Below are 27,786 nucleotides of genomic sequence, written 5' to 3' on the forward strand. Positions count from 1 at the left end.
GTACAGGGCAGCTGTCATTTGTTCAATGCCTTGCCTTTCTGACAGGCAGAGTGGACAGTGAGAGAGACAGAGAGAAAGATCTTCCTTTTTCCATTGGTTCACCTCCCAATGGCCACTGCAGCCGGTGCACCGCACTGATCAGGAGCCAGGTGCTTCTCCTGGTTTCCCATGCGGGTGCAGGGCCCAAGCACTTGGGCCATCCTCCACTGCACTCCCGGGCCACAGCAGAGAGGTGGACAGGAAGAGGAGCAATTGGGTGCTTTTGTTTTTCTTAGCAAAAGCAAAACATTTCTCCACGTTCATGCCTCTGTCATGAGTACAAAAGAAAGAATAGTAGGTCTCCATCCAACTCTATTCATTTATTTCATTTCCTTCCTGGTCCTGCAAATGGTTGACAGCCACTTCCATCTGAAATGGAAGGGAACCAGCCTTTTGTCCGAGTTACAGAAAAGAGGGCCTGGTCACTTTTCTGTGTAAGGTGTTGTGCATACGTGTGTGTGCATGTGTATGCGTGTGTGTGTTTAATCAGCTCGTGTGAAATCTCTACTTATTCCATCGGCAAATGTTTGCAGAGTCTTGGGAATAAGCTTCTTGGAATAAATAGGAAAAGATGTGACCCCTGTCCTCCTACAGCTTCTGATTTTTTAAAAAACTGTTCAAAGCAGTGAACAATTAGAAGAGGAAAAGCAAGTTTACTCTTTCATTCTTGAAGTTTTCCTTAGAAGAGGGGCCAAGAAAAGTCAGTTTTACTTAAACCTTTCTAGAAAGCTCGTTGTATGAACAATTCAAACCATAAATGCTTCAGGTTCAGCCTCTTACTCAGCGAGAGATCTCCCTAGTAAATCAGATGATCATTAACCCTTATATTCTAAGGTGGGTGCATCTGAAAGGTAAACATCTTCAAGGTAAACACAAACCAACCAACCATGTCAGTCAACGATCCCTGCAGAAGGGGGTGCCTGCACCCTCACCTGGAAAGTCTCCATGCCCTCCAACTCAAGACTTTCACTGCGGGGGTGGGTACCAGTTGGGATGTCTGTGTCCCACCTCCACTCCACAGCTGCTCACTCCAGCCTCCTGCTAATGCAGACCCTGGGAGGCAGCAGTGGTGGCTCAAGGGATTGGGTCCCTGCCACCATGTGGGAGACCCAGCCTGTGTTCCCGGCTCCTGGCTTCAGCCCAATCCAGTGCTGGCCACTGTGGGCATTTAAGAAATGAGCAATTGATGGGGAGCTTTCCTTCTTTTTCTCCCTCCTTCAAATAAATTAAAATTAAGTAAAAAAGATTTTCACTTCAAGTAAGAGGAGGTTCCACATGCTAATTCAAGGTGAAAAAGATCTGTGCTTTTCAGACCACCTGGAGGACTTGGAAGAAGGGACCTGGGGCAGAATTGTATTTAAATGTACATTTTGGTATATTTCCATTATTGCCAGTATAAAGAACATATGACTGAAAATAAATCATGTGTGAGGGCCACCTGCTGATATAAACTTTACCTGTCTTTGTTGATGTTAAGAAACAAAACACAACACACGTATTGCTGACAGAGAGCATAAAGCTTCACTCTGCATGTCCTGGTTTCTCTTTAACTTATTAGGAAAATTACAGAAACACTGCAGAAGGAGGCATTGGTCCCTCAGCATAACAGGAAAGCAAGCTGCGCTTTTGTGAGAAGGCCAGTTTTTTGCTGTTGCATTTTTAGACGAAAGATTTATGCTTACATTTTGGCCCATTTACAATACATCATAATACTTTGCAGACAAAGTTATGCTCTTTTCCCAATGATCTAGTGACCTTAATCTCTAACATTTTGTGGTTTCCTGTTTGGGGAAATGATTGAACAGCAGCCTAAGCTATTCCAGGCTGCATGGCATTCCCAGTTGGCCTCTATCTGTCTTAGTTTTGAATGTTTGTCTGTTCACTAATCAAAAAAAAGCCTTTTTTTTTTTTTTTTTTTTTTAAAGAACCTTTCCCTACAGATGCTAAATCAATGAAACTCCTACAAAGCAACCCTCCGAACTTCCTCTTCAAGCTGCTGGACTTACTGCTCTTATTATCAACGCCAACATAGCTAGGCAGTCTACAGTCTGAAACAATTAGCACAACCTACCAATGCCTTTCCCTAAAGAGAAGACAATCCATTTTATTAATATCCAGCTCAACAATGATAATTCCCAAGGGTTGCAAAAGAAAAGCTCCAACTCAGCTGAGGAGCGTGATGTTTGCACGCTGTTCTGGATGGGAGGCAGACCTGTTACCTTCCTTGGACAAGGTTTTGGCCCGGTCCCGTGGTTCTCACTCTGGCCCTACTTCTTCCTTGTAGGGATGCAGGGTTGGAATACACAGGGAGCCTACGTCCCCAGGGTCTATTTGGAGAAGAATGGGGTAGAAAAACAATGCAACTATTGAACGAAACAGTAGTCACTTCTGCAACCAGTTGTTCTGAAAAAGCCCTGCTATTTTGCTTTCAAGTTTAAGGAAGAGAAAAGACATGGAAAGAAGGAAAATGAACTTAAATAAACACCCCCTTATGCCTGCCATTCCCCTACCAGCTGGTTTTGCCAAGACGAATAAAGAAAAGTGAAAGTAGAGCAACAAGTTTGAGTGAATGTCCAGCGATTATACAAATAATGTCTTTTGGCCAAAAAAAACTATTCCTGCTTTCTTGCAACTTCACGCTAAATAATGTAGCTGCTTTTAGAGAGGAACAAGAAGCAAAGCCAACTTGTAAAGGATCCAGAAAGCTATCAGTGCAGCCCTGGGATCTTTGAAAGAAAGCTCAACTACCTAGAACAGCACACTTAGAAAAACTTTTAATATGACCCAGAATAATATTTTTCCTCTAATGTGAGTATAAAAGTCCTGGGAGCCCACCCTAGGGGTCCTATATTCTGCTTCTCACTTTAAGGTCTGTTCTCAAAGCTCCACTCTGACCCCCTCACCTCGCAAAAATGTCTTCTGCCTGCCTGTCATCCACAACTGTGTTGTAAAAAACTGGAAGTGTTCCAGGTGCAGGCCTGTCCTTCCTCCAGACAAATCTTTCCAAAAGAGGAATGTCCTCCCTGCTTGTCAGAAGGTTAACTTCAAGATCATACCATGGGTCATCTACAAAGACTGCAGGATGCTTGCCAGTGTTCCAACTCTACTAGGAGATGGGTCACAGAGCAAACTTCTTCCTTTTCCACATCATTAAAAGTATGAAATTTAGGTACATATTTGCACACAACCCAACCAACAAAAATCAGCCCTATAAAGCAAACACAAAATGTTTTAATTTATTGATCATCCCTGCATGTCTCAATATGGTGGCTGGTGAGTCAAACGCAGATGTGCTAGAAGGCTAAGATACACATGTATTTTGAAGACTTAGTACAAAGGAAAGTATATAAAATATTACAATGATTCCTTAGTTTTGATTACAAATTGATAGACTATCATTTAAAATGAGTACTTCAAAAAGTTTGTGGGCCAGCGCCGCAGCTCAATAGGCTAATCTTCCACCTGTGGTACCGGCACACCGGGTTCTAGTCCCGGTCAGGGCGCCGGGTTCTAGTCCCGGTTGCCCCTCTTCCAGGTCAGCTCTCTGCTGTGGCCTGGGAGTGCAGTGGAGGATGGCCCAAGTGCTTGGGCCCTGCACCCGCATGGGAGACCAGGAGAAGCACCTGGCTCCTGGCTTTGGATCAGCGCGGTGCGCCGGCCGCAGCGCGCCGGCTGCGGCTGCCATTGGAGGGTGAACCAATGGCAAAGGAAGACCTTTCTCTCTCTCACTGTCCACTCTGCATGTCAAAAAATATATATATATATAAAATTTTGTGGAGAGGGTGGGTGCTGTGGTGCAGTGGGTTAAGCCACAACTTGGGACACCTGTATCTTATATTGGAGTTCCAGCTCCTCTGCATCCCACCCAGCCTACTAATAACGCACCTGGGGAAGCCACAGATGATTGTTCATGCCACACACCAGGGAGACATGGAGTTCCTGGCTCCTGGCTTTGGCCAGGCCCAGCCCCAGCTTTTGCCGGCATTTGGGTAGTGGAACAGTGGATGGAGGATCTCTCTCTCTCTCCTCTCTGCCCCCATTACTCTTCCTTTCAAGTAAATTAATAAAAATTTTAAAAGAAGTTTGAGGAGAGTGCAATTATCTTTAAAATTCATGCATGATTTTATCATAAGATAGAGTTTCCATGAACTTTTAGAAGATCATATGTATGAGTATTGTTTTTTTTTTTCTTTTTTTTGGTAACAAAATAAACTTCACTTTGGCTACCGCCGTGGCTCACTTGGTTAACCTGCGGCACCGGCATCCCATATGGGTGCCAGGTTCTAGTCCCAGTTGCTTCTGTTCCAGTCCAGCCCTCTGCTGTGGCCCGGGAGTGCAGTGGAGGATGGCCCAAGTGCTAGGGCACCTGCACCCGCATGGAAGACCAGGAGGAGGCACCTGGCTCCTGGCTTCGGATCAGTGTAGTTCCGGCTGTAGCGGCCATTTGTGGGGTGAACCAACGGAGGGAAGACCTTTCTCTCTGTCTCTCTCTCTCTCTCTCACTGTCTAACTCTATCTGTCAAATAAATAATAAAAAAATAAACTTCACTTTCAATCCCTCTGGCAGAGGGGCAGTGTGCACCGCACGAAGCTGGATTGAGGAAGGTATAAAATATATGCACAGAGAGGAGCAAGTGATCTGAAAATATGACAATTACAGGGCAGAGCACAGGAATTGTGGGAAGACCCTGTCATCAACTCCCCGTCCAGCTCCTGCTCTCCTCATTGCCACCCTCAAGTCCAACAAATGAGAATACGGCTAGAAATTGAGTGGATTCGCCAAGGATTATGAGGATAAAATAAAATGGGAAAGCAGTGAGCCCTGATACTCATGCAGGACTGGGGAAGACTAGGACCATCCAGCTCCAGCTGACCTGAGTTCCAGCAGAAAGGTGAGCGACCTTGTTGCAGGAGAAACACTAAGCAGCCTGCAGAAGCCGTGCATCTAGTGATGTTCTGAAGCTCCATGGAGGAACATGGACACAGGAGAGCGGGCCCCTGAGTGTCCAGTGAGCAGGCACCCAGCAGGGAGCATTGCACCTTGCATTGTGGCTGGCCAACTGGCATCCCTGCTCCCCTAACACTATTGCCTTCCAGCTTGAGAAAAAAAATCTAATTCTCCTTGAATGAAGAACACTTTGCCTTTCTCTTAGAAAAACAGTGAGAGGGACAGTAAGTTGGCACTCTTCCAAAGAGCCAGAAAAACTCCTTCTGGGGCTTTCATTTCCACCGTTGTCATCAGTCCTCACCTAAGTGGGCGGCAAAGGCAGTGCAAGGTTCCGCCCAGGCTGATCTCATCAAAGAAGGCAAAGGCCCACTGCATAGCTTGCTTTTTCTTACCAAAAAAAAAAAAAAAAAAAAAAAGTCTGATGCTCTGTGCTCTTTACGGTTTTATCTACACCGGAAAACCTCTTATCAGTCAGGTAGGAGATTCCCTGCCCCAGCCTCTCAATGGTTCTATTCATCAAGGCCACCCCATTAGCTTGCAGTTAAGTTTTTTTGCCTTTTATTTCTTCCCAAACATAGCTTCCCCCTGTTTGCAGAATGAAGCATTCTTCTCCCTTTTCCTGTCAAAAGGCTGAAAGGGATTATGCAAAATCATGGTAACAAATCCAGAACTGGTCAGAAGGGTGCAGAAAGAGACACGGATCTGCAGAGGACGCAGGCAGGAAGATGGAGGAGCTCAGGTGCAGAAACCTGAAAAGCCCACGGTTCTTCTTTTAGCCTGGCTGAAAGCTTGGGCTGTGGCACAGCAGGTTAAGCCAAGCCCTGAGATGCTTCTATCCGTACAGATGGCCTGGTTCAAGTGGCTACCTGACTTCCCAGCTTCCTGTGATGCACCTCCTGGGAGGCCGCAGGCGATGGCTGAAGTACTTGAGTCTCTCTCACCTATTCGAGGGTCCCGGATGAAGTGCCGGGCTCCTGGCTTTGGCCTGCACCAGGCCCAGCTCTTGAGGCATTTGGGGAGTGAAGCCACTGATTACAACTCTTTCAAATAAATACAAATGAATAAGTAAACTTTAAAAGAAAGTATGGTCAAAGGTTCTGGCTTATACTCAAGCATGTGCACCGTGGGAATCATGCTGATAAGTTAACAGCTGCCCAGTGACAAGACTCCAGGGCACTCGTCACACCAGTAAGCAAGCACCGCCTACCCACAGCAGGGCTGCAGCTAGACGTCTACAATATACACCAGGCAAATCCAGCGAAGCGCTCTGGAGGTGCTTCCTCTGGCAGCGAGAAATGTGGGGAGCTGCTTTATTTTTCTGACTAATAAATCAGGCCTGCATGCCCCTGCATTAGGCTACCCAGGCTCAGCTGGGAGACAGACCTGCAATGGAAAGTGCACTGGGTCTGGGGTCAGACTATGTGACCAACATACTCGAGGGGTGATGGTGAGGGTGACAACAACAACTGGAAAAATATGAACAGAAGCTCCGGCTTCATATCCTGGCTCCATCCCATCTGATGTATGACCCTCTAACAAGCGACCAAAGCAGTGCCCAGAGTCACTCCATATTATGTTATTCCCTTTTTTTTATTTATTTTTTTTTTTTTTTTTAACAGGCAGAGTGGACAGTGAGAGAGAGACAGAAAGGTCTTCCTTTGCCGTTGGTTCACCCTCCAATGGCCGCCGCGGCCGGCGCGCTGCGGCCGGCGCACCGCGCTGATCCGATGGCAGGAGTCAGGAGCCAGGTGCCTTTCCTGGTCTCCCATGGGGTGCAGGGCCCAAGCACCTGGGCCATCCTCCACTGCCTTTCCGGGCCACAGCAGAGGGCTGGCCTGGAAGAGGGGCAACCGGGACAGAATCTGGCGCCCCAACCGGGACTAGAACCCGGTGTGCCGGCGCTGCTAGGCGGAGGATTAGCCTAGTGAGCCGCGGCGCCGGCCCTCCCTTTCTTTAAAGTAAAAATTGAAGTTTTACTAAATTTTCCCACACCCTCGTGGAAAGTGTTGAGCATGCACTGCCTTGGTGGCCGCCGAGCAGGCCACTCCTTGAGAACGTGGGTTTATCTTTTTGCGATTCCTTCTGTTACTCTGTGTCATGAGGAACAGACTGTAGCTACTACAGCATGGTGACACCCATGGCACAACAGATACTGCTAATCGTACCCAGAAAGGAATCCTCCCGCCGCCCCGTTTCCTTATTTATCCTTCCAAAGTAAACTGACACAACTGCTTTTATTTCATAGCAGTTGGATTTTACAACCACTGATTTAAAAATGAATTTCTTAGCTTGTTAATTTTGCTTATTTTAAAACATTTTTTGTATTATTTGGGGGAGGGGAAGGATAGGCAGAGATCTCATTTACTGGTTCACACTCCAAATGCCCACAACAGCCAGGGCTGGGTCAAAGACAGAGGCAGGAACTCAATCCAGGTCTCTCCTGTGGGTAGCAGGAACATAGTCACATAGCCCATCATTGCTGCCTCCAGGGTTCCACAGCAGCTAGAGGCAGGAGCTAGAGCTGGGCAGCAAACCCAGGGACCCAATACAGGAGGCAGGCATCCCAGTGTCTCAGCCACCAGGCCAAATGCCCACCCCTATTGGTTTTAGATCCCTGGAGTCTGTATAGCCAATGGTATCATCAGTGCTGTAGTTTATTATCTTTACCTCGAAACCATTCTCATCATGCCATTCTTCCAAGGCCCCAGGTTAAGGTCCACTTTTCCTGATTCCATTCTTTCTCCCTCCCTCTCCCTCTCTCTCCCCCTGCCCACATACACAAGCACACACAGTCTAATGTTTTGAGCATGAGCTACTTTCAAAAAACAACAAATTTAAGTGCTTGCAAAACGATGTTGCTCACCAAGCTAAACAACTTAAACCAGTTCATAGGGCAGATTCCTCAATGGCTTAATTAAATAAGAGAAAATAAAAATACATGATGGTTTTCATATGACAAGTTCATCTGACATAAACTTAAGGAAAGAACAAGATATCAGAAACAAGACAAGTTTGGGAGAAATCAAACTGTTCATAATTTATAGGTATTCTCTTTTACCTTTGTTCACAAAAATGATTAAAAAACCAAAAAGGCCCAGAAGTATGCCTAACAGACAATTAATGTTCCTCTTGTATTTGGGATTATAACTGAAGCAGGTGGAAGAAACAAAGGAAATGTGCAGTCTAGATGGTTTTGAAAGCACACCATAGGCATTTGCCTGTACGGTTGGCTAATGCTCATTGATAGGCTACAATTACATAAAACAAATGTCCCAGGGTTGCTTCCCTCTCTTCAACCATGCTCTCCTGGGAGCCACATTCTCTTCCCCGAAGTCTCTCATGGAATCTACTGGCATTGCCCTTACTGTTTTCAGAGGGCTTGGAAGAGAAGTGATTCCATAAGCTTATGGTCAACAAAGTCACTTTTTCCACTGCAGAAGCTTGTAGTCCAACTAACAGTCAAAGAAGTGGGCTCCTTTAGGATTCAATTTTTTCTTGGTGTGCTAGACATTCATCAAATCAAGTTTCCTAGCTATTGCTGCCATCCACGTCTTGCCATAAAAAGATGTCGTTAAGGAAAATCTCACAAGCAATTAGAATGACTGCTAAAATGAGTTCGACTTACTAGACATATTTACCTTTCAAACTTCGAAGTCACATTCATTCATCAGGATGGCCTCATTTCTAAACGAAGATCATCTGATAGCCTAGTGCAACTAAGTAAAGCTCTAATGGCCTGGGTGTTAAGATTTCAGTCTGGTAGTGAAGCTGAGAAACATTAAGATCCTGAGTCCTGAAGATGCAATTAGGTGCAATTTAATGAGCTGTGGAATGATAAGTGACAGGGAAATGTAACTTTATATTTACAATTTCCTGACTAGATGAACTTTGGAACACAGCCTATTAAGCTCTACCCCAGGGCAGCTTGACCTTTCAAAGCACAAGCATATGGAGGTTAAAAAGAAAACAGCATTTGGAGATGGTCCCTCCTAAAACCGCAGTGGCCTTTCAGACAAGTTAGTGACGGGAGTGACCTCAACCCAAGGGCGATGTGTTGCTCTGGATCCAAACAACCTCTCAGTATAGAGCTGCAGTTTCCGTTTGCTGAAATAATAGTCTCACACAGGAAACGTGAATACACACACACACACACACACACACACAGTCTTTACAACTATTCCACATACACGTTTAGGAAAGCTGGAATGAGAAAGGGAGGATGAAAATATTTTTAAGGAAAATATGTTTAGGAAAACAACAACAATGAAAGCCATCACAAAGAAGGGACCAGGTGGTAAAAGCTCAACAAAGAACAGAAATTCCGAAGCCAATGGCTCCTCCACAGATGGGTAAGATCTCCAGAGTTTCAGGTACCCTATCCCCCTCCAACCACGATTTATTATCACTAAATTCAGGAGACATTTTGCAACCAGTGTCCCAGTATTTTTTTTTAATGCCTCTAAAAAGAAGATGAAATGTAAGACCTAAAACTATACAACCCTTGGGAGAAAGCACAGAACTAAATTACCACTGCCTTGGATAATAGGCAGCAGCGGTTTCTTACATATGACACCAAAAGTTGAAGCAAAGAAAGAAGACACAAACTGGACTTCATCAAAATTAAAACCTTTTGGACTCCGACAGGCACTATCAAGAAAATTAAAAGATAATCTATAGAATGGGAAAAATATTCTCAAACCACAAATCAGACAAATTAATTTATGCTTGAAATATACCAGGGGCATCCTAGAGATTGATGGAAAATAGCATGAAAAAATTTCATGTATTTTTTTAAAAACTGTACTAAAATAAACTTTCTTTAATTCAATTTTCCATAAATCTTTCTAGAAGCACACTGATTGCTTTTTTTAAAATGAATTTATTTTATTTGAGAATGGGGAGAGAGAGAGAGCTCCCCCACTTGCTGTTTCACTTCCCAAATGCTCAGGAGCTGAGAACTCAATCCAGGCCTTCTACATGGGTGGCAGGTACTCAAACATTCAAACCATTACCTGCTGCCCCCCAGGGTATGCGTTCGTGGTACGCAAGAACTGGAAGTGAAGGCGAGATGTGAACCCCAGCCTTCCAATAGGGGACATGGGCATCCCAAGATGCAACTTAATCACTGCATTACAATGTCCACACCTTCGACAATTCTCTGAAGGTTGTTTTTGTTTAAACAATTCTTCTTTTTTTATTTTATAAAAAAATGATTTTATAACACATTGTCCAAAGATAAAAGCCACCACAGAAAAAAGAAGAAGAAACCAACTAGTAGCTCTACAAACGCTGAATAATAGTACAAGAAACAAAAATAAGGAACACAGCATGATGCCCCTAAAAGAATACAACACTTCAATACTAGATTACCAAGATGAAGAGTTTAAAGAAATGCCAAAAATGGAATTCAAAAAATTAATCATAGGCTTGCGCCACGCCTCACTAGGCTAATCCTCCACCTGTGGCGCCGGCACACCGGGTTCTAGTCCCGGTCGCTGCTCTTCCAGGCCAGCTCTCTGCTGTGGCCTAGGAAGCCAGTGGAGGATGGCCCAGGTCCTTGGGCCCTGCATGCACATGGGAGACCAGGAGAAGCAACTGGATCCTGGCTTCGGATCAGCACAGTGCGCCAGCCACAGCACACCGGCCACAGCAGCCATTGAGGGGTGAACCAACGGAAAAGGAAGACCTTTCTCTCTGTCTCTCTCTCTCACTAACTCTGCCTGTCAAAAAAAAATTTTTTTAAAAAGTAATCATAGGATTACTTAGAAGTAATCAGAAGCAAATGCACAAACTAATGAAACCCATACATGACACGAAAGAAAATTTCTCCATTGACATTGAGATCTTAAAGAGAAAGCAAAATGAAATCTTGGAAATGAAGAATTCAGTGGAACAAATGAAAAATGCAGTGGAAAGCCTTAACAACAGAATTGGTGGAGCAGAATAAAGAATATCCGACTTTGAAGACAAAGCCCAGGAAATTATACAGTCAGACAAAAAACAAGAAGAGGAAATGAGAAAACTAAAAAACACTGTTGGGAATCAGCAGGATACTATCAAACAACCCAACATATAGTTTCTAGGAATTCCTGAGGGCGTGGAAAGAAAGGATTAGAAGGTCTCTTTAATGAAATAAGAACAGAAAACTTCCCTGACTTGGAGAAACAAAGGGACATCCAAGTACAGGAAGCACATAGAATTCCTAATAGACATGACCAGAAAAGATCTTCACCACGACACATAGTAATCAAACTCTCCACAGTAAAACATAAAGAAAAGACTCTAAAATGTGAATGAGACAAATGCCAGATTACTTTCATAGGATCTCTAATTAGAATCACAGCATACTTCTCATCAGAAACCCTATAGGCAAGCAGAGAATGGCGAGATATATTCCAAATCTTAAGGGAAAAAAAAAAAAACCTGTCTGTCAACTCAGAATACTGTACCCAGCAAAGCTCTCATTTATGAATGATGGTGAAATAAAGACCTTTCATGACAAACAGTGTCGCATCCCTCGACCAGCAAGGAAGACACGACCCGAACTCTTCTTCAAGCAGTTTATTCAGGAACCTTGAACAAGCTTCTTCTTCCGCCTCCTTCCCTCTCCCATCCCTCTTATAGCCATCAGCACACCAATCAAAAGCAGCCAAGTGGCAAGGATTGATAGGTACAGCAATGCGGAAGCCGGAAGGGAGCTCAGCCATCTCCTTATTAGGAGTTATTTGTTTCTCGCCAGTCCTTCCGGGAGAAAGGAGCCGGCGCCATCTTTAGGGCGCCGTGCAATGGCTCCCCACAAAACAGAAATTGAAAAGAATTTATCACCACCTGTCCAGCCTTGCAAAAGATGCTTAAGGATGTGCTGCACACAGAAACATGGTCATCACTACTAAAGAAGGTGCAGGCAGAAAATCTCCCAGTAAAAGTGCAAAGGAAATCCAAAGTAAAACAACAGGGACATTTATGGGAAAATGGCAGGGCAAAGTTATTACTTATCAATAGTCACTTTGAATGTAAATCGCCTCAAGTCTTCAGTTAAAAGATAAAGACTGGATGAATGGATTAAAAACCAAAACCCATCTATTTACAGCCTACAAGAAACACATCTCAGCAATAAATATGCATGCAGACTGAAAGTGAAAGGAGAGAAAGATATTCCATGCTAACAGAAACCAAAAAAGAGCTGGTGTAGCCATTCTACTATCAGACAAAATAGACTTTAATAACACAAAAACTGTTAAAAGAGATGAAGGAAGGCACTATGTAATGATTAAGGGATCAATTCAACAGAAAGATGCAACTATTATACAAGTACATGCACTTAATAATAGGGCACCTGGCTATTTAAAAGAAATGTTTAGGAACCTAAAGGGAGTCAAGGACTCAAATACAATAGTAATGGGGAATTCAATATCCCACTTTCAGCAATGGACAGATCAACTATACAGAAAATCAGCAATGAAACAGCAGAGTTAATTGACACTATAAAACAAATGGACCTAACAGATATCTACAGAACTTTCCATCCAACAGTTGCAGAATACACATTTTTCTCAGCAGTACATGGATTGACCACCTGCTGGGCCATAAAGCAAGTCTCAGCAAATTCAAAATCAAAATCATACCATGCATCTTCTCAGACCACAATGGAATGAAGCCAGAAATCAGCAACTCAGGAATCTCCAGAACATCTGCAAACACATGGAGACTAAACAACACGCTCCTGAATGAACAGTGAATCATTGAAGAAATCAAAAGAGAAATCAAAAAATTGTCTGGAAACAAATAAAGACGACAATACAACATATCAAAACTTATGGGATACAGTAAAAGCAGTGTTAAGAGGAAAGGTTATAGCAATTGGTGCCTACATCAAAAAATTGGAAAGGCACCAAATAAATGAATTATCAAAGCACCTCAAGGATCTAGAAAAACAACAGCAAATCAAACTCAAAACTAGTAGGAGAAAAGAAATAATTATAACTAGAGAATAAACAAAATTGAAACCAAAAAATCTATAAAAAAAGATCAGCATAATGAAGAGCTGGTTTTTTGAAAAAAAAAAAAAAAATTGACACACCATTGGCTCAGCTAACCAAAAAAAGGAGAAGACCCAAATCAATAAAATTAGAGATGAAAAAGGAAATGTAACAACAGACACAGAAATAAAAATAATTTTCAGAAATTACTACAACGAGTTGTATGCCAACAAACCAGGAAACCTAGAATACATACATAGATTTCTAGACACATACAACCCAACTAAATTGAGCCATGAAGACACAGAAACCTAAACAGATCCATAACCAAGATGGAAACTGAATCAGACCCTCCCTATAAAGAAAACCCCAGGAATGAATTCTACCAGACATTTAAAGAAATAACTCCAATTTTTCTCAAGCTATTCATAAAAATTGAAAGGGGGGAATCCTCCCAAATTCTTTCTATGAAGCCATCATCAATCTTAATTCTTAAACCTGAAAAGATACAACACAGAAAGAGAACTACAGACCAATTTCCCTGATGAACATAGACACACAAAAAAAGAAAACTCAACAAAATTCTTGCCAATTGAATCAAACACATCAAAAAGATCATTCACCCAGACCAATTGGGATTTATCCTTGTTATATAAGGGTGGTTTAACACTTACAAATCAATGTGATACATCACATTAATAAACTGTTGAACAAAAACCATAATTATCTCAATTAATGCAGAGAAAGCATTTGATAAAATATAACACCTTTTCATGATGGAAAGTTTAAGCAAATTTGGTATAGAAGGAACATTCCTCAATACAACCAAGGCAACTTATGACAAATCCACAGACAGCTTCCTATTGAATGGGGAACAGTTGGAAGCTTTCCCACTGAGATCCAGAACCAGACAAGGATGCCCACTCTTGCCATTGCTATTCAATAGCATCCTCAAAGTTTTAGCAAGAAAAATAAATCAGAGGGATACAAATTGGGAAGGAGGAATTCAAACTATTCCTATTCGTAGATGACATGATTCTATATATAGGGGATCCAAAAGACTCCACTAAGAGACTACCAGAACTCAAAGAAGAGTTTGGTAAAGTTCCAAGAAATAAAATCAATACACAAAAATCAACAGCCTTTGTATCACAGACAATGTCATGGCTGAGAAGAATCACTATATTCCTAAAGTTGTACTTACGAAATGCATGTTGTCTGTATTCCTTAAATAAAAGGTTTCTTTGGGGGGAAAAACAAAAAATAAAATTTGAAAAAAAAAAAAAAGATTTGTTTTATTTGAAAGACAGAGTTAGAGAGAGAGGCAGAGCCAGAGAGAGGTAGTCTTTCATCTGCTGGTTCACTCCCCCAAATGACAGCAATGGCCAGAACTGAGCCAATCTGAAGCCAGGAGCTCCTTCTGGGTCTCCCACATGGGTGCAGGGGCCATCTTCTACTGCTTTCCCAGGCCATATCACAGAGCTAAGTGGGGCAGCTGGGACTTGAACTGGTGCCCATATGGGATGCCGACGCTGCAGGCTGGGGCTTTAACCTGATGTGCCACAGCGCTGGCCTCAACTATAAACAGACAAATCATTCAACTAATAAGTGGAGAAAGGATTTAGATAAGCATTTCTCCAAATGTGATGTAAAAATGACAGTTGTCGCTCCCCCTCTTCGTGGAGGAACGACACAGGACCCTGCGCTGTTCTTTTGTCTGCTCGGCCCTCCCCGGGTTTGCTGCTGGTTCTTCCCGGGTTGGCTACCATCCCTTCCACCTCCGTGGAAGGGCGGTTCCCCCTGCCACTTTCCCCACTTCCGCGGGGGAGCAGCACACCGCCGGCCGGCTCTCTCGGGGGCTGCACAGGTGTTCCTTCAGATAGATGTTCCCTGTGCATGTTGTCTCTCTCCTCCTTTATAGTCCTCTTCCACCAATCCCAACTCTGCTACCCACACGCCGAGTACGCTGCTCTCCTCCAATCAGGAGCAGCTCCTGCAGCTTGTCAAGTTGGTGAGAGGCAGCTGGGTAGAAGCTGTTTACTCCTCTCCCAGCGCCATATTGTGGGAGAGCAGATGCATAGAATAAGTCTTAATTCCAGTAACAGTCTAGTCCGAGTTGCTCCCCACAACAGTTAAAAGCATCATCTGTCACTTGGGTAGTCCAAACCAAAACCCAACAGATCCTTCACACCCACTGGAATGGCTGGAATTAAAATGCCGGAAAGTAACAAGTGTTGCCAAGGGTGTAGGAAGGTTGGCAAACTCATCTATCATTGGGGAAACTAAACTAGAGCCGACACTCTGGCAATCAGTTTGGCAGTTCTTCAAAATGCGAGAGTTGGCCTAAGACTCAAGAATCCCACTCCAAAATGTCCACCCAAAAGAAATGAAACCATAGTCCTTCAAAGTTCACAGCAGCACTATGTATTACAGCCAAGAAGCAGAAACAAACTAAATGACCCCCAACTAATGAACGGATGAACAAACTATGGTACAGCCATACAGAGGAGTATTACTTGGCACCAAAAAGGAATGAAATACTGATACATGTTTCAACACAGTAATGCTAGGTGAAAGAAGACATAATGCTAAGTGAAAGAAACCATGCTCAAAGGACCACATATTGCATTATTCTATATCTTTTAGACACCCAAAATAGGCACATTTCTTAGAGGCAGAAAATAGATTAGTGGTTGTTATGGCTGGAGGAAGAGAGGAACTGGGACTAACTGAGGTGTGATGAAAATGTACTGAAATTAGACTGTGGTGATGGCTGCAAACATTTCTGAATATACTTCAAGCCATGGACTTATATACTACACATTTCAAGTGGGTGGACTGTGCTATGTGGACTCTATCTCAATAATGAAGAAACGGTATAAGTAACTCCTGCAAACCTTCTATGTAGTCCTCCCAAATCTTATATAACCATTACACCGTATTAAAAGGAGCAAAAAAAAATTTTTTTTTACAGGCAGAGTGGACAGTGAGAGAGACAGAGGGAAAGGTCTTCCTTTTCTGTTGGTTCACCCTCCAGTGGCCGCTGCGGCCGGCACACTGCGACCGGCACACCATGCTGATCCGAAGGCAGGATCCAGGTGCTTCTCCTGGTCTCCCATGTGGGTGCAGGGCCCAAGGACTTGGGCCATCCTCCACTGCACTCCCAGGCCACAGCAGAGAGCTGGACTGGAAGAGGAGCAACCAGGACAGAATCCGGCACCCCGACCAGAACTAGAACCCAGGGTGCCGGCGCCACAGGCAGAGGATTAGCCTATTGAGCTGTGGTGCCAGCCAAAAGGAGCAAATTAACATGGATACAGTATTATTTTTAATATAAATTTTATTTATTTTAAAGAGAAAGAGAGCGAGCGAGATCTTCTATCCATGGGTTCATTCCACAAATACCCAACACAGCAATGGCTGGGTCAGGCTAAAGCCAGGAATCTAACTTCATCCAGGTCTCCCACATAGGTAGCAGAGACCCAAATGCTTGAACCATCATCTGCTGCCTCCCAGGGAGCACATTAGCTGGAAGTTGGATGAGAAGCAGAGCTGGTACTTGAACCCACTGTGACTTGGGAAGCAAGGGCCCCAAACAGCAGTTTAACCTGCTGTCCAGAATGCCCCCACCATCCCATACTTTCTATCCAACTGGTCACTTAGCCTTCTTTCCTCCTGTGCTCAAACATCCCTCTAGCTCCTTCTGAAAAGGATGCACACATGACCGCATGCAGAGCCCTTCTGGGTGATTCAGGATAGCTGCCTCATCTCCATGAGATGTTCTTGACCTGGCCAAAGATATCTATCAAAAATTTATAATAGGGGCTGGCGCCATGGCTCACTTGGTTAATCCTCTGCCTGGGTGCCGGATCCCATATGGGCAACAGGCTCTAGTCCCAGCTGCCCCTCTTTATCTATACATTCATAAGTGTACATTCTTAGGTGGTAGTGGTCTATAGTTTTCTTTTCTCTTACTTTCTTATTTGCCTATGGTAATAATTAGCCACAATCCTCTATAACAATTTGAGGATTATTTTTCTATACTTCGTAAGTTTGTATAAGGTTGGAATAATCTATTTCCTGAAAGTTTGATAGACAATACACACACACACACACACACATACATATATGTAGCTATTTTCCTATGGTATTTTCATTGTGGTACAATTTTTGACTAGTGATTCAATTTATTCAATGGTTAAGAACATTAAAGCCTTCTATTTCTTTTTGACTCATTTTTAAAAATTTGTACATATCTCATAAATACAACATTAGAAACATGGTAATTCTTCCCACCATACCCACCCTCTCACCCACTCTTCCAACCCTCTTCCCCCTCCCTCTTCCTGTTTAGTCTGAGAGGAAAAAAAAAGAAAATATAAAAAAACTAAGAAAACTGTTCCTCAACTTGACTCTTGTAAGCTACATTTTGTCAAGAATTTTTTCAATTTTACTTGTGTAAAACGTTGAAAAACTTTTTTTCAAGTGATCCTGTATTAACTTTTAAAATTACTACTAAGCAGTTTTCCATCATTATTTTTGATATATGCATTATGCAGCTTTTACTTACATTTTGGATATTTTGTTTATTTTTATTACTGATTTCTACACTAACTGCATGTGGTCAGAGATAGGGGATACATGATGCAGATTCTTTAAAGTATCTGAGATTTGCTAAAAACTGTCTTCAGAGATATATAAACATTCAGTAAATCAAGCTAGCTTATTACATGCTTCAAATCTTTCGTATTTGTGCTAATTTTTTATAAGCTAAATCTAATCTGCCCTTTAACCTATGCACTGAGTTTAAAATTCAACCACCATATTTTTTCATTTTTAACTGTTCTAACTGGTTTTCTTTCTAACTGGTCCAGCAATATTTAATAGCTTATTGTTTATTCTATGATTGCATTTTTATGCCTTCAGATGTTTCGGGCACAGTTGTTTTATTTTCTGCATCTCGTATTTCCTGCACCTGAAGTCCCTTGGCTATCCACATGTGTGCCTCCCCTTAGTCTCCATTATGGTAGCCTCTTTACTTGTTTTTTATTACAAGAGTACATTTTTGTTGAATTTAACTTTAAGAAATTCGAGGGACTAAAACACCTCTAGGTTTTGTGTGTGTTTCTGCTGCTTGCCAGAATTCACTACCAACCTGGGACCTGCTCACTCAGCCCCCTCACACGTCCTGGGCCTGGTGCGAGGCCCTCACCACACAGTCTCACTTCACCTGGCCCACAGCCCAGCAGCCACCTGCAGAGCTGAAGACACGGGCCTGCACGGCCACCCCGGTTTATTCCTCCTGCTCCGCAGGGTTCGGTTCTCTGCCTGTTGCTTGTCTGGGGGTGTTTTTCACTTTCTGAGCTTCTCTTATTAAAGGCATTGCTACTGTGCTTGTCATCATTTTCCTGGATGCAGTGGCATGATAGTGAAGCAGCCCCACAGGAGGCCTGGTCCCCAGCTCTGCAGGAAGTAGAACTTTACCCTTCATCAGCTACGCTGCATCTACTTTATTAGGCACACAAATTTTTTTTTTTTAATTAATCATCTATATTTTTTCGAACAGTGCTGGGTTCACAGCCAACCTGAGAGGAACAGAAGCATTCCCGCTCACCCCACACAATCTTCCCCGCTGCCGACATCCCTGCCGCAGTGGTGCACGCCGAACACCATTCAACCACCCAGCGTCCATAGTGTATGTTAGCATTCCCTCTTGATGCTGTCCATGGGTTTGACAAGAGCACAGTGACATGTGTCCACTGTAACAGGGTGGGCAGAGCAGTTTCACTGTCCTGGAAATCTGTTCTCTGCTCAATCACTCCCCCTGCCCCGTCCCCAGCTCCTGGCAACCACAGAGCTTCTTACCACCTCCATGCTTTTGCCTTTTCAAGAATGTCCAGTTGCTGGGGTCACACATGCAGCCTTTTCAGGCTGCCTTGTTTTACTCAGCAACATGCATTGAGGTTTTCTCCACGTCTTTTCATGGCTTGCTGTCTCCCCTCTTTGTAGCACTGACTGAAATCCTATTGTCTTGACCAGTTACCCACTGACCTACTGAAGGACATCTAGGTGACCTTCAAGGTTCAACAATGACGGATAAAGCTGGTATACACATTCCCATGTGGGTTTTTGCGTGGATGTGAATTTACAACTTATCTAAATAAACGCGTAGGAGCACAACTGCTGGGTTGTATGGCAAGAGTATGTTTGGTTTTGCAAGAAGCTACCAAACTGCCCTCTCCAAAGTGGCTGTTTGCATTTCCATGAGAATGAGAGTCCCTGTAGCCCCACATCCTCATCAGCATTTGGGGTTCATGGTTTTGGATTCTGACCATGCAAATAGGTCACAGTAGTATCGCACTATCGTTTTAACTGGCAGTACCCCAACCACACATGATGTTGAACAGCTTTTCACTGACCTGCCATCTGTCTATCTTCTCTAGTGAGGTTTCCAGCTCCTTATTGTTGGAGTTGTAAGAGTTCCTTTTCTAATTTGGCTAACAGTCCATTATCAGATGCACAGATGTGCCTTCTGCAGGTCTTTTCTCTGTGTCTGTGGATTATCTTCTCATTCTCTCGGCACTGCCTTTTGTAAGCAAAAGTTATTAATTTTAATGAAGTCTAGCTTCTCAGTTAATTTTTTCATGGACTGTGCCATTTGCATTGTAGGAGAAAAGGCATTACCACACTCAAAGTTATCAAGGCTTTTTTCAAGTCACCTTCCATGAGTTTTAAAGTTTTCTGTTTTCTGTTTAGGTCTATGATCTATTTTGAGAAAAAAGTTTTTAAAGATTTACGTACCTGAAAATCAGAGTTACAGAGATAGAGAGGGAAACACACACACAATCTTTCATCCACCGGTCACTCCCCATATGGTCACAATTGCCAGGGTTGAGCCAGGCCAAAGCTAGGAGCCAGGAGCTTCATCCAGGTCTGCTAAGTGGGTGCTAGGGGCCCAAACACCAGGGCCACCCTATGCTGCTTCTCCTAGGCTATCAGCAGGAAGATGGATTGGAAGTGCAGCAGCCAGGACATGAACTGGCATCCGTATACTTCTGATATTCCCAATATACATATATTAATCTTTTTCAGTTGTTCCATACTTCTTGGGTATTCAGTTCTGTTGTTGTTTTCTTTTTCCCCAGTGTTTGCTCTTTCACCTTGCAATTTGGGGAGTTTCTGTTGTCATATACCGTAGCTCAGAGATTCTTGAGCTGTACCTAACCTACTAGTGAGCCCACAAAAGCATTCTTCATTTCTGTTACAGTGCTTTCCTGTCTCTTGCATTTCTCTTCTTAGAACTTCAATATCTCCAATTACATTATCCACCCCTTTTTTGTTAAAGATTTACTTCTTTGAGAGGCAGAGTTACAGAAAGAGAGAGGGAGAGACACAGAGAGGTCTTCTATCTGCTGGTTCACTCCCCAAATGGCCACAATGGCCGGAGCTGGGCCAATCCAAAGCCAGGAGCTTCTTCTGGGTCCCCCACATGGGTGCAAGGGCCCACACACTCTGGCCATCTCCTACTGCTTTCCCAGGCCATGGCACAGAGCTGGACTGGAAGAGGAACAGTTGGAAGTCGAGCCGGCTCCCATGTGGGATTCTGGCGCTGCAGGCAGAGACTTAGTCCACTATGCCACAGCACCAGCCCTTCAACCATTCTTGCATGTTGTTTACAATTTTTCATTTGAGGCCTTAGCATATTAATCATAGTTTTAAAAATCCCTCCTCCAGTAATTCCAGTTTTCTCATCATATCTGGTTCTGCTGCTGCTGTTTAATTGGTGTCACCAAGTCGTGTTTCCTGCCTTTCAGCATACCTTGTAGTGTAGTTCTTTACTGAAAAGTGGCCATGCTGTGCTGGCTAACAGGAATGGCAGTCAACAGGCCTTGAGGAACGTAGCACTAGTATGCGTATGGAGGGCAGTGTTCTACGGTCCTGTTACTGGATCTCAGTATGCCCAGTTCACCAGTGCTTCTCGGTGGAAGACGATGGCTACACGGGCTGGAATGCAGTATTTTCCTTCTCCTACAGGAAAAGCTAAAGTGAGCTGGAGTTGGGTACAGATAACACTGGTAATGATTCAGCGTATGACTTCTCCATCTTACCATGGTGACAAGCAGAAACTACACTTCCAAGTCTGAATTGTGCTGTTTCCCCCAGCTGGTGGTACGTGGAAATTGCCCCTCACGTGATGCTGAGTGATGGTGGCAATGCGCAGCTCCCGGCCCCCAGACAATCAGGAGAGCGAACGACTCATGCGCTCCAGCAGACTGCATCGCCAGCATTTTCTGGATCTTGTTTCGTGGCATCACATCGCATCACACCACGTCTTCACTGAGCCACGTGAGCTAGTCAACACTTCAGTACAAAACAGCCTTTGTGGGCGGTCATTTAACCCAGGTGTGGACTAATGGAAGTGCAGTGCTCACACTGAAGGTAGGCTAGGCTACGCAATGACATTTGGCGGATTGTACTGTGTCTTCAAGAAGCACCTGTATTCCCCTCCCCCTGGCTGGTGGGCTCTGATAAACCACCAGCAGGCTAGGTTCTGGCAAAGCAGTTTCTTCCGAGAGCAGTCCTGAAGAGAAACAGAATGCTCTGGCATATTTCAAAATATTTACTTTTCCCATCCCCCTGCCGGAAGCAGGAGGGAATTCTCTGATACTCACTGTGAGAACCAGGTCAAGCTCCTAGAGGTCAAATTCTCAAAAAATGTGGAGACCCTGCTATGGCTGGGCTGCTCCGGCGTTTTTGGCTCTCCAACTTGTCCACACTGAGCCTCTAGGACTCCTGAGCTAGGACTTCCTACCAGGGCTCCGGTTCTGCAGGGTGTCTACTCACCCCGGCTCCAGTACATCACAACCCTCGCTACTGTCCTCTTGATCTCTCCAAGTTGAGCAGCAATGGTTTGCCCCATGACCTCATTTCTTTCGCAAACCCAAGAAGAACTGTTGATTTTTTCAACTTATTCAGGTTTCTTTTGCTTGCTTGTTTGCTTTTGGGAGGAGCAGAGACTTGTAAGCTCCTTACACACTGGACTAGAAAGGAGAATTCTGTCAAGTCTATTTTGTGTTTTCCAGGATTTCTTCTATAACTTTCATATGCAGCAGGCTCTTCAGGGCTTTTGCTAAAATGAGTTCAATGTCCCTGGTAATAGCTGCTGTTTATAAACACGTCCTAACCAGCAGGCACTATTTTATGTGTGTTACATACGCAATGTCATCTAAACCTCACAAGGACTCACACCAAGTACACTGAACTCCCATTTTGTAGACAAGGAAGCTGACACACTAAGGGCTCAAGTGTCCTCCCCAAAGGGGCACAGCTGGGGGAAACCAGAACTCAGCCTCACAATGTTCCCCCCACAAGTTCCGAGCTACTACCCTCTGCTACCCGGCCAACTCCTGAAGAGCCCGCTCACATTTGGACCGGATTTAGCCATGAGGAAGAATTCAAATGGTCCAACATCTGACCTCATTCTAGCATAGTCCTCATTAGTCCACATTCAGTCCAGATTAGTCCTCATTCTAACCATTGTGGAAATACTGTATGATATTTCAATTTACCACTCATACATCTGGAATCACTGGACACGATTTGAGTAGGCATCTCCTGCAGATAATCACAAGAATTCTCTTTTCCTGTAGTTTATGTGGAAACTACTGTAGTTGGAAAACATAATCCCAGAAACCCAAGAAGTTCTCCCTCAACCCATCTCAGATACTCCACATTGGCTAAAATGAATCTAGTACTGGAACAAGACTCCCAGGCTCCTGTAAAGAGAAACAGGCATGCTAACTTCCGTGTTGGTGGCAGGGGCCCAAACACTCAGGCCATCTTCTGCTGCCTTCCAGGCACATCAACAAGCATCTGGATCAGAAGCAGAGCAGCCAGGACTGGGACTGACATGCCAATATGGGATGTAACTGTCTCAACTGGCAGCTCAACCTGCTGCGCCACAGTGTCAGCCCCTGTACCTGATTTTTTTTTTTTTTTACGATTTTGTTTTTTTACTTGAGAGGTAGAGTTACAGACAGTGAGAGGGAGACAGAGAGAAAGGTCTTCCATCCACTGGTTCATTCCTCAAATGGCTGAAACCACCAGACCTGAGCTGACCAGGTCTCTCATTGGGTGCAGGGGCCCAAGCACTTGGGCCATCTTTCTACTGCTTCCCCAGGCCTTCGCAGAGAGCTGGATAAGAGGAGCAGCCAGGACTAGAACCGATACCCATATGGGATGGGCAGGTGGAGGATTAACCTACTGGGCCACAGCACTGGCCCCTGTACCTGATCTTGATCCTTCCAGCCTCAGAACTGTGAATAAAAAATTTCTGTTGCTTATAAATGACCTAGTCTAGGGTGTTCTGCTAAAGCAGCCCAAACACACTAAGACAGCAGGTTCAGAACACACGGACAGGCTGGCATCGTGGCAATTTGGGTTAAGACACTACCTGCAATGCCATCTTATATAGACACTGGTTCATGTCTTAGGTGTACTACTTCTGATCCAGCTCCCTGCTTATGTGTCAGGGAAGGCAGCAGAGGATGGCCCAGATCCTTGGGACCCTGTACATGAACGAAGCTCCTAGCTCCAGGCTTTGGGCTGGCCCAACCCTGGCCATTGAGGCCATCTGGGGAATGAACCAGCGAGTAAAAGATCTCTCTCTCCCTCTCTTTCTAACTCTACCTTTCAATAAATAAATCTTTTAAATAAAGAAGAAGAAGAAAAAACACATGGACAACAAGGGCAGAGCTATGTAGATATCAAACTACAGACTCACTTCTAACCACTACATCTATCAATCCAGTGAATGGTCTATGGTGATTAGTCAACACCAGGAGGGTTTACACCATCAGGTAAGATACATGCCCCCATCTCACCCTCCAGAAGGTTGAGGAAAGAATCCTCTATTGTAGTTAAATTTATCCCAAGAGAAAACAGAGCTCCCAAAAGCACAGACAATACACGTGGGGGCTTCCCCCACTCAACACAACCACTTGTATCCCTTAATGTTTCACTGTAGCATATTGTTTAGGTCTTTAAAACACAAGTACTGAGCTCTTTTTGGCTTAATAAATTAATGGATCACAAATTCCTAGTGGGTCATGAACAAAGTTCTTAAATATATTTTTGGTACAGCACTGATTTTTCTTTCATTTTCATTCATTCATCGTTCCTCTCACTGCCATCTGCTCCAGACTCGTGCTAGTACAGGCGTCAGACTGAGTGCCTGTAACGGCAGCACAGTTCGCTAAGTCTAACCCTGAGGGTGAAGACACTGCTCTCAGAGCCCAGAGAAGAGGACAAGTCCCCAAGGCCAGTGTTTCTCCAGCAGAACCAAGCCCAAGGCTGGCTGAACCGCTGGCCTGGTCTAGTTAGACTCTTTTCTTTCTTGAAATTGGTATTTCATCACTTCTGCAGGTTTCTAACAGGTTTGTAGACTCGGCATGCCATTGGCCTTAGATTATTTTCAGGGAAGATTACATGCCAAACTCGGTATACTACGGCAGGATCAGAACGTGGGCCTTCCAGCCTGACACACTCTGAAACACGTTCCAGGAAGGGCACATTTGATCAGGGGCTTTGGGGACTGCCATGCAGATGATGCACTGAACAGACCTAAGGGACACGAGTCCTTACACAGGCGCTGTAGAAATGTATATTCAACACGCCAGTGAAGGGAGCAAATAGTCCGCCTGTCACTACAGCAGTGTGTTAGGACACTTTCTGATAGACTGAAGTAAATACTGAGGAGGCGACATCTTTTTTCCTGTCTCATCCGAGGGTGCCTCATGGGCTACTGGCTGACCTGAAAAAATGATTTTTGGAGAGAGACAGAGGAAGAAATCAAGCTAGAGAGCGTGCCCCCATCTGCGTGTCCTCTTCTCGGTTGTCTGCAGTGGCCCCTGGCTGGGGCAGAAGCTGGGAGCTGGGAACTCAATCCAGGTCTCCATGTGGGTGACAGGAGTCCAATCATGTGAGCCATTACTGCTGCTTCCCAGCGTCTGCACCAGCAGGAAGCTGGAGTCAGGAACGCAGCTGGGACTCAAACCCAGCCATTCCGATGCGGGCAGCGGCATCTCTCCCACCAGGCCAAACATCTGCTCCTGCCCTGTGTTCCCCCCAGACACCACCCTTGCCCCTGCCAGGACAGAGAGAGGAGGGAGATGGGGCTCTCCTCTGTCCCAGGTTCACTTCTCCTTCAGAATGGCCCCAATACCATCCCTAGGATAAACAACAGCCCCGCAGGACCAGGAGAGGTGGTCAAAGAACAGGCAGGACGACTTTCCCCAGCCACTGTCCCGAGTGTCCTTCCTCAAGGTCAGGGTCCTTGGGGCCCTGGCTCCTTTCCTCAAGTCCTCTTCTGTGACTTCCCTCCCCTCTGGTTCCTCCAGCAGCAGCCCAGGTGGAACACCTCAACCAGACAACACGGTGCTAGATCCCGAAGTCTGAGAATGGGCCGGCCTCGCTCATCGTGTCCACCTGACCTTCCAGGGCAGCGAGTGGCTTTAGGCAGACACAATAAAGGCCATGACTGAGCAAAGTGAATGGATACAATGATTAGGCAAAATCTATTTTTTTTTAAATGACCAGCAGATCTCATTCATCCCTGACTTCACTGGGATTCACAGACTAAGTAAACCAGAGGGCAACTGGCTCTCACGCAGGCCAGCCATTCCCTCTGCTCTGCTGCCTGCCTTTTCTCAAGAAAGGATGAGAGGGGACAGGTGCCAGAAGGGATTTCACTTTAAAGAACCAGCAGGGGGCAGGCACACTGGTGCAGTGAGCGAGGCATCTATATCAGAGTGCAGGTTTCAGTCCCACATTGCTCTGCTTCTCATCCAACTCCCTGCTAAGGTGCCTGGGAAGGCAGCAGAGGAAAGCCCAAGTACTTGGGCCCCTGTGACCCACATGGGAGACCTGGATGGAGCTGTGGGCTCCTGGCTTCCGCCAGGACCAGCCCCAGCTCTCTCTCTCTAGTGAACCAGCAAATAGAGGATTGATCGATCTCTCTCTCTCCTTCCGCCCTCTCTGTGTCACTCTGCCTTTCAAATAAATAAATCAATCTAAAAATAAATGAAACTTAAAAATGAATGATCAGGGTTAAGCAGTTTGCTTAAAAGAGAAAAGATAAACATGTAATTTAAAGAATTCAAGAAGCAGCTATTTTTTTTTTATAAAACATCGTAAAAGTAAAAAAAAAAAAAAAAAGTAGGAGTCAAATTACAACTAGAACCAAGTGGCCTCTGCAGGGGGTCACCTGCGAAGCTCCTGAAATAGACCCTCACTGAAGGAGCTCTCTTACCTTGTAATTATCCATGATCTCACTTAGCCACGGCTTCACGGACTTGACTGTGTCCTCGCGCAAGTACTTCTCCACTTCCTCTCCGTCGTTGAAAGTGTGGTTTCCCACGTGGATGGCTTGTTTCACTTCCGGAAGCGACAAAAACTTTGCATAGTAATTTAGTTCCTCAGGTTCCTGGCCAAAGGGTGCATCAGAAAGACGTGAGGGGCCGTGACTGGGTGGCAGCACCAGCAGGCTGGGAAAGCTGTGCGTTTCTCCCAGCGGGTGACACAGTGAACAACACAGACTTTTCCCCACTCTGGAAATTTTCACTTGGGAATATGAGGGTAACTTTTTAAAAGATTTACTTTATGTATTTGAAAGGCAAAATGATGGAGGGAGAGAATGAGAGATAGAGACAGAAAAAGATCTTCCATCCACTGGTCCACTCCCTGGATGACCACAATGGCTGTGGATGGTCCAGGCAGAAGCCAGGAACCTGGAGCTCCATCTGGGTCTCTCACGTCAGTGGCGGGGACCCAAATACTTGGGCCATCATCAGCTGCTTTCCCATGCAGGGAGCTGGATTCAAAGCAGGGCAGCCAGGACTCACACCTGAGCTCACATGGGATGCCAGCTTACTAATGACAAATGTGGATGATCCGATCCTACTGGAGCCAATACCCACTTGCAAACGCTGGATTTTTCCTTTTCAGAAATTTATCTTTTGCAATCTGTGCCTCCAATGAGCTACTGTGTTGGAGGCAAAGACATGGAAAATGAATGAGGTGAGAGCATCCAAATCAATTTTCTCCTTGTGGAGTTTCCATGGAAGGAAGGACAAGTGGGTCTCATGGGGCTGAGGTGGTGGGTGGTGAAGTAGAAGCTGAGATTTCTTTCCCATGTTCTCCTCTGTATCAAAACCACACATAAAAAAACTGTGCTGACTATAATTTAAGGGGGAAATCAATCTAAGGTAAAAACAGATATTTAATGAAGAACACAAGACAAAGGAAAACTTGTCCGTGAGCCATATTAAGAAAGAAAACACTGCCTAAAAGTCTCTGTAACAGAGGCTGGTGCTGTGGCATGGTAGCTAACCCTCTGCTTGTGGCACTGGCACTCCATATGGGTACCAGTTCAGGGGTGCTGGCTTGTATCCTGGCTCCTCCACTTCTGATCTAGCTCTCTGTTATGGCCTGGGAAAGCAGAAGATGGCCCAAGTCCTTGGGCCCCTGTACCCGTGTGGGAGACCCGGAAAAAGCTCCTGGCTCCTGGTTTCAAATGGGCCCAGCTCTAGCCATTGCATCCATCTGAGGAGTAAATCAGCGGAAGGAAGACCTTTCTCTCTGTCTCTAACTCTACCTCTCAAATAAATAAAAATCTGTAAAAAAAAAAAAAAAGTCAACTCTGTTATAAACACAATACTCAAAGAAAAGAAGAGGAAATACCTTCACACACACACACACACACCTTACAAAACTCTTAGGGCATGACAAGCTGTGCTTCATCTACAATTTTTTATAACTGTG

General features: G+C 44.6%; 1 protein-coding gene across 15 annotated transcripts in view; it reads right to left on the reverse strand.

Moving 5' to 3' along the window:
* The window catches only part of CPVL (carboxypeptidase vitellogenic like), a 134,604-nt gene that overhangs the window by 36,244 nt on the left and 70,574 nt on the right, over positions 1-27,786 (reverse strand). For all 15 annotated transcript variants that reach the window (XM_008261573.5, XM_089316053.1, XM_089316059.1 and 12 more), the window contains one exon: positions 26,276-26,449. In XM_008261573.5, coding sequence (XP_008259795.3) covers positions 26,276-26,449 — 174 coding nt within the window. The remainder of the gene's footprint in view (positions 1-26,275; positions 26,450-27,786) is intronic.

The sequence above is a fragment of the Oryctolagus cuniculus genome, chromosome 16, assembly GCF_051225735.1.
Source record: "Oryctolagus cuniculus isolate XC-2025 breed Fujian yellow rabbit chromosome 16, ASM5122573v1, whole genome shotgun sequence".
Classification (NCBI taxonomy): domain Eukaryota; kingdom Metazoa; phylum Chordata; class Mammalia; order Lagomorpha; family Leporidae; genus Oryctolagus; species Oryctolagus cuniculus.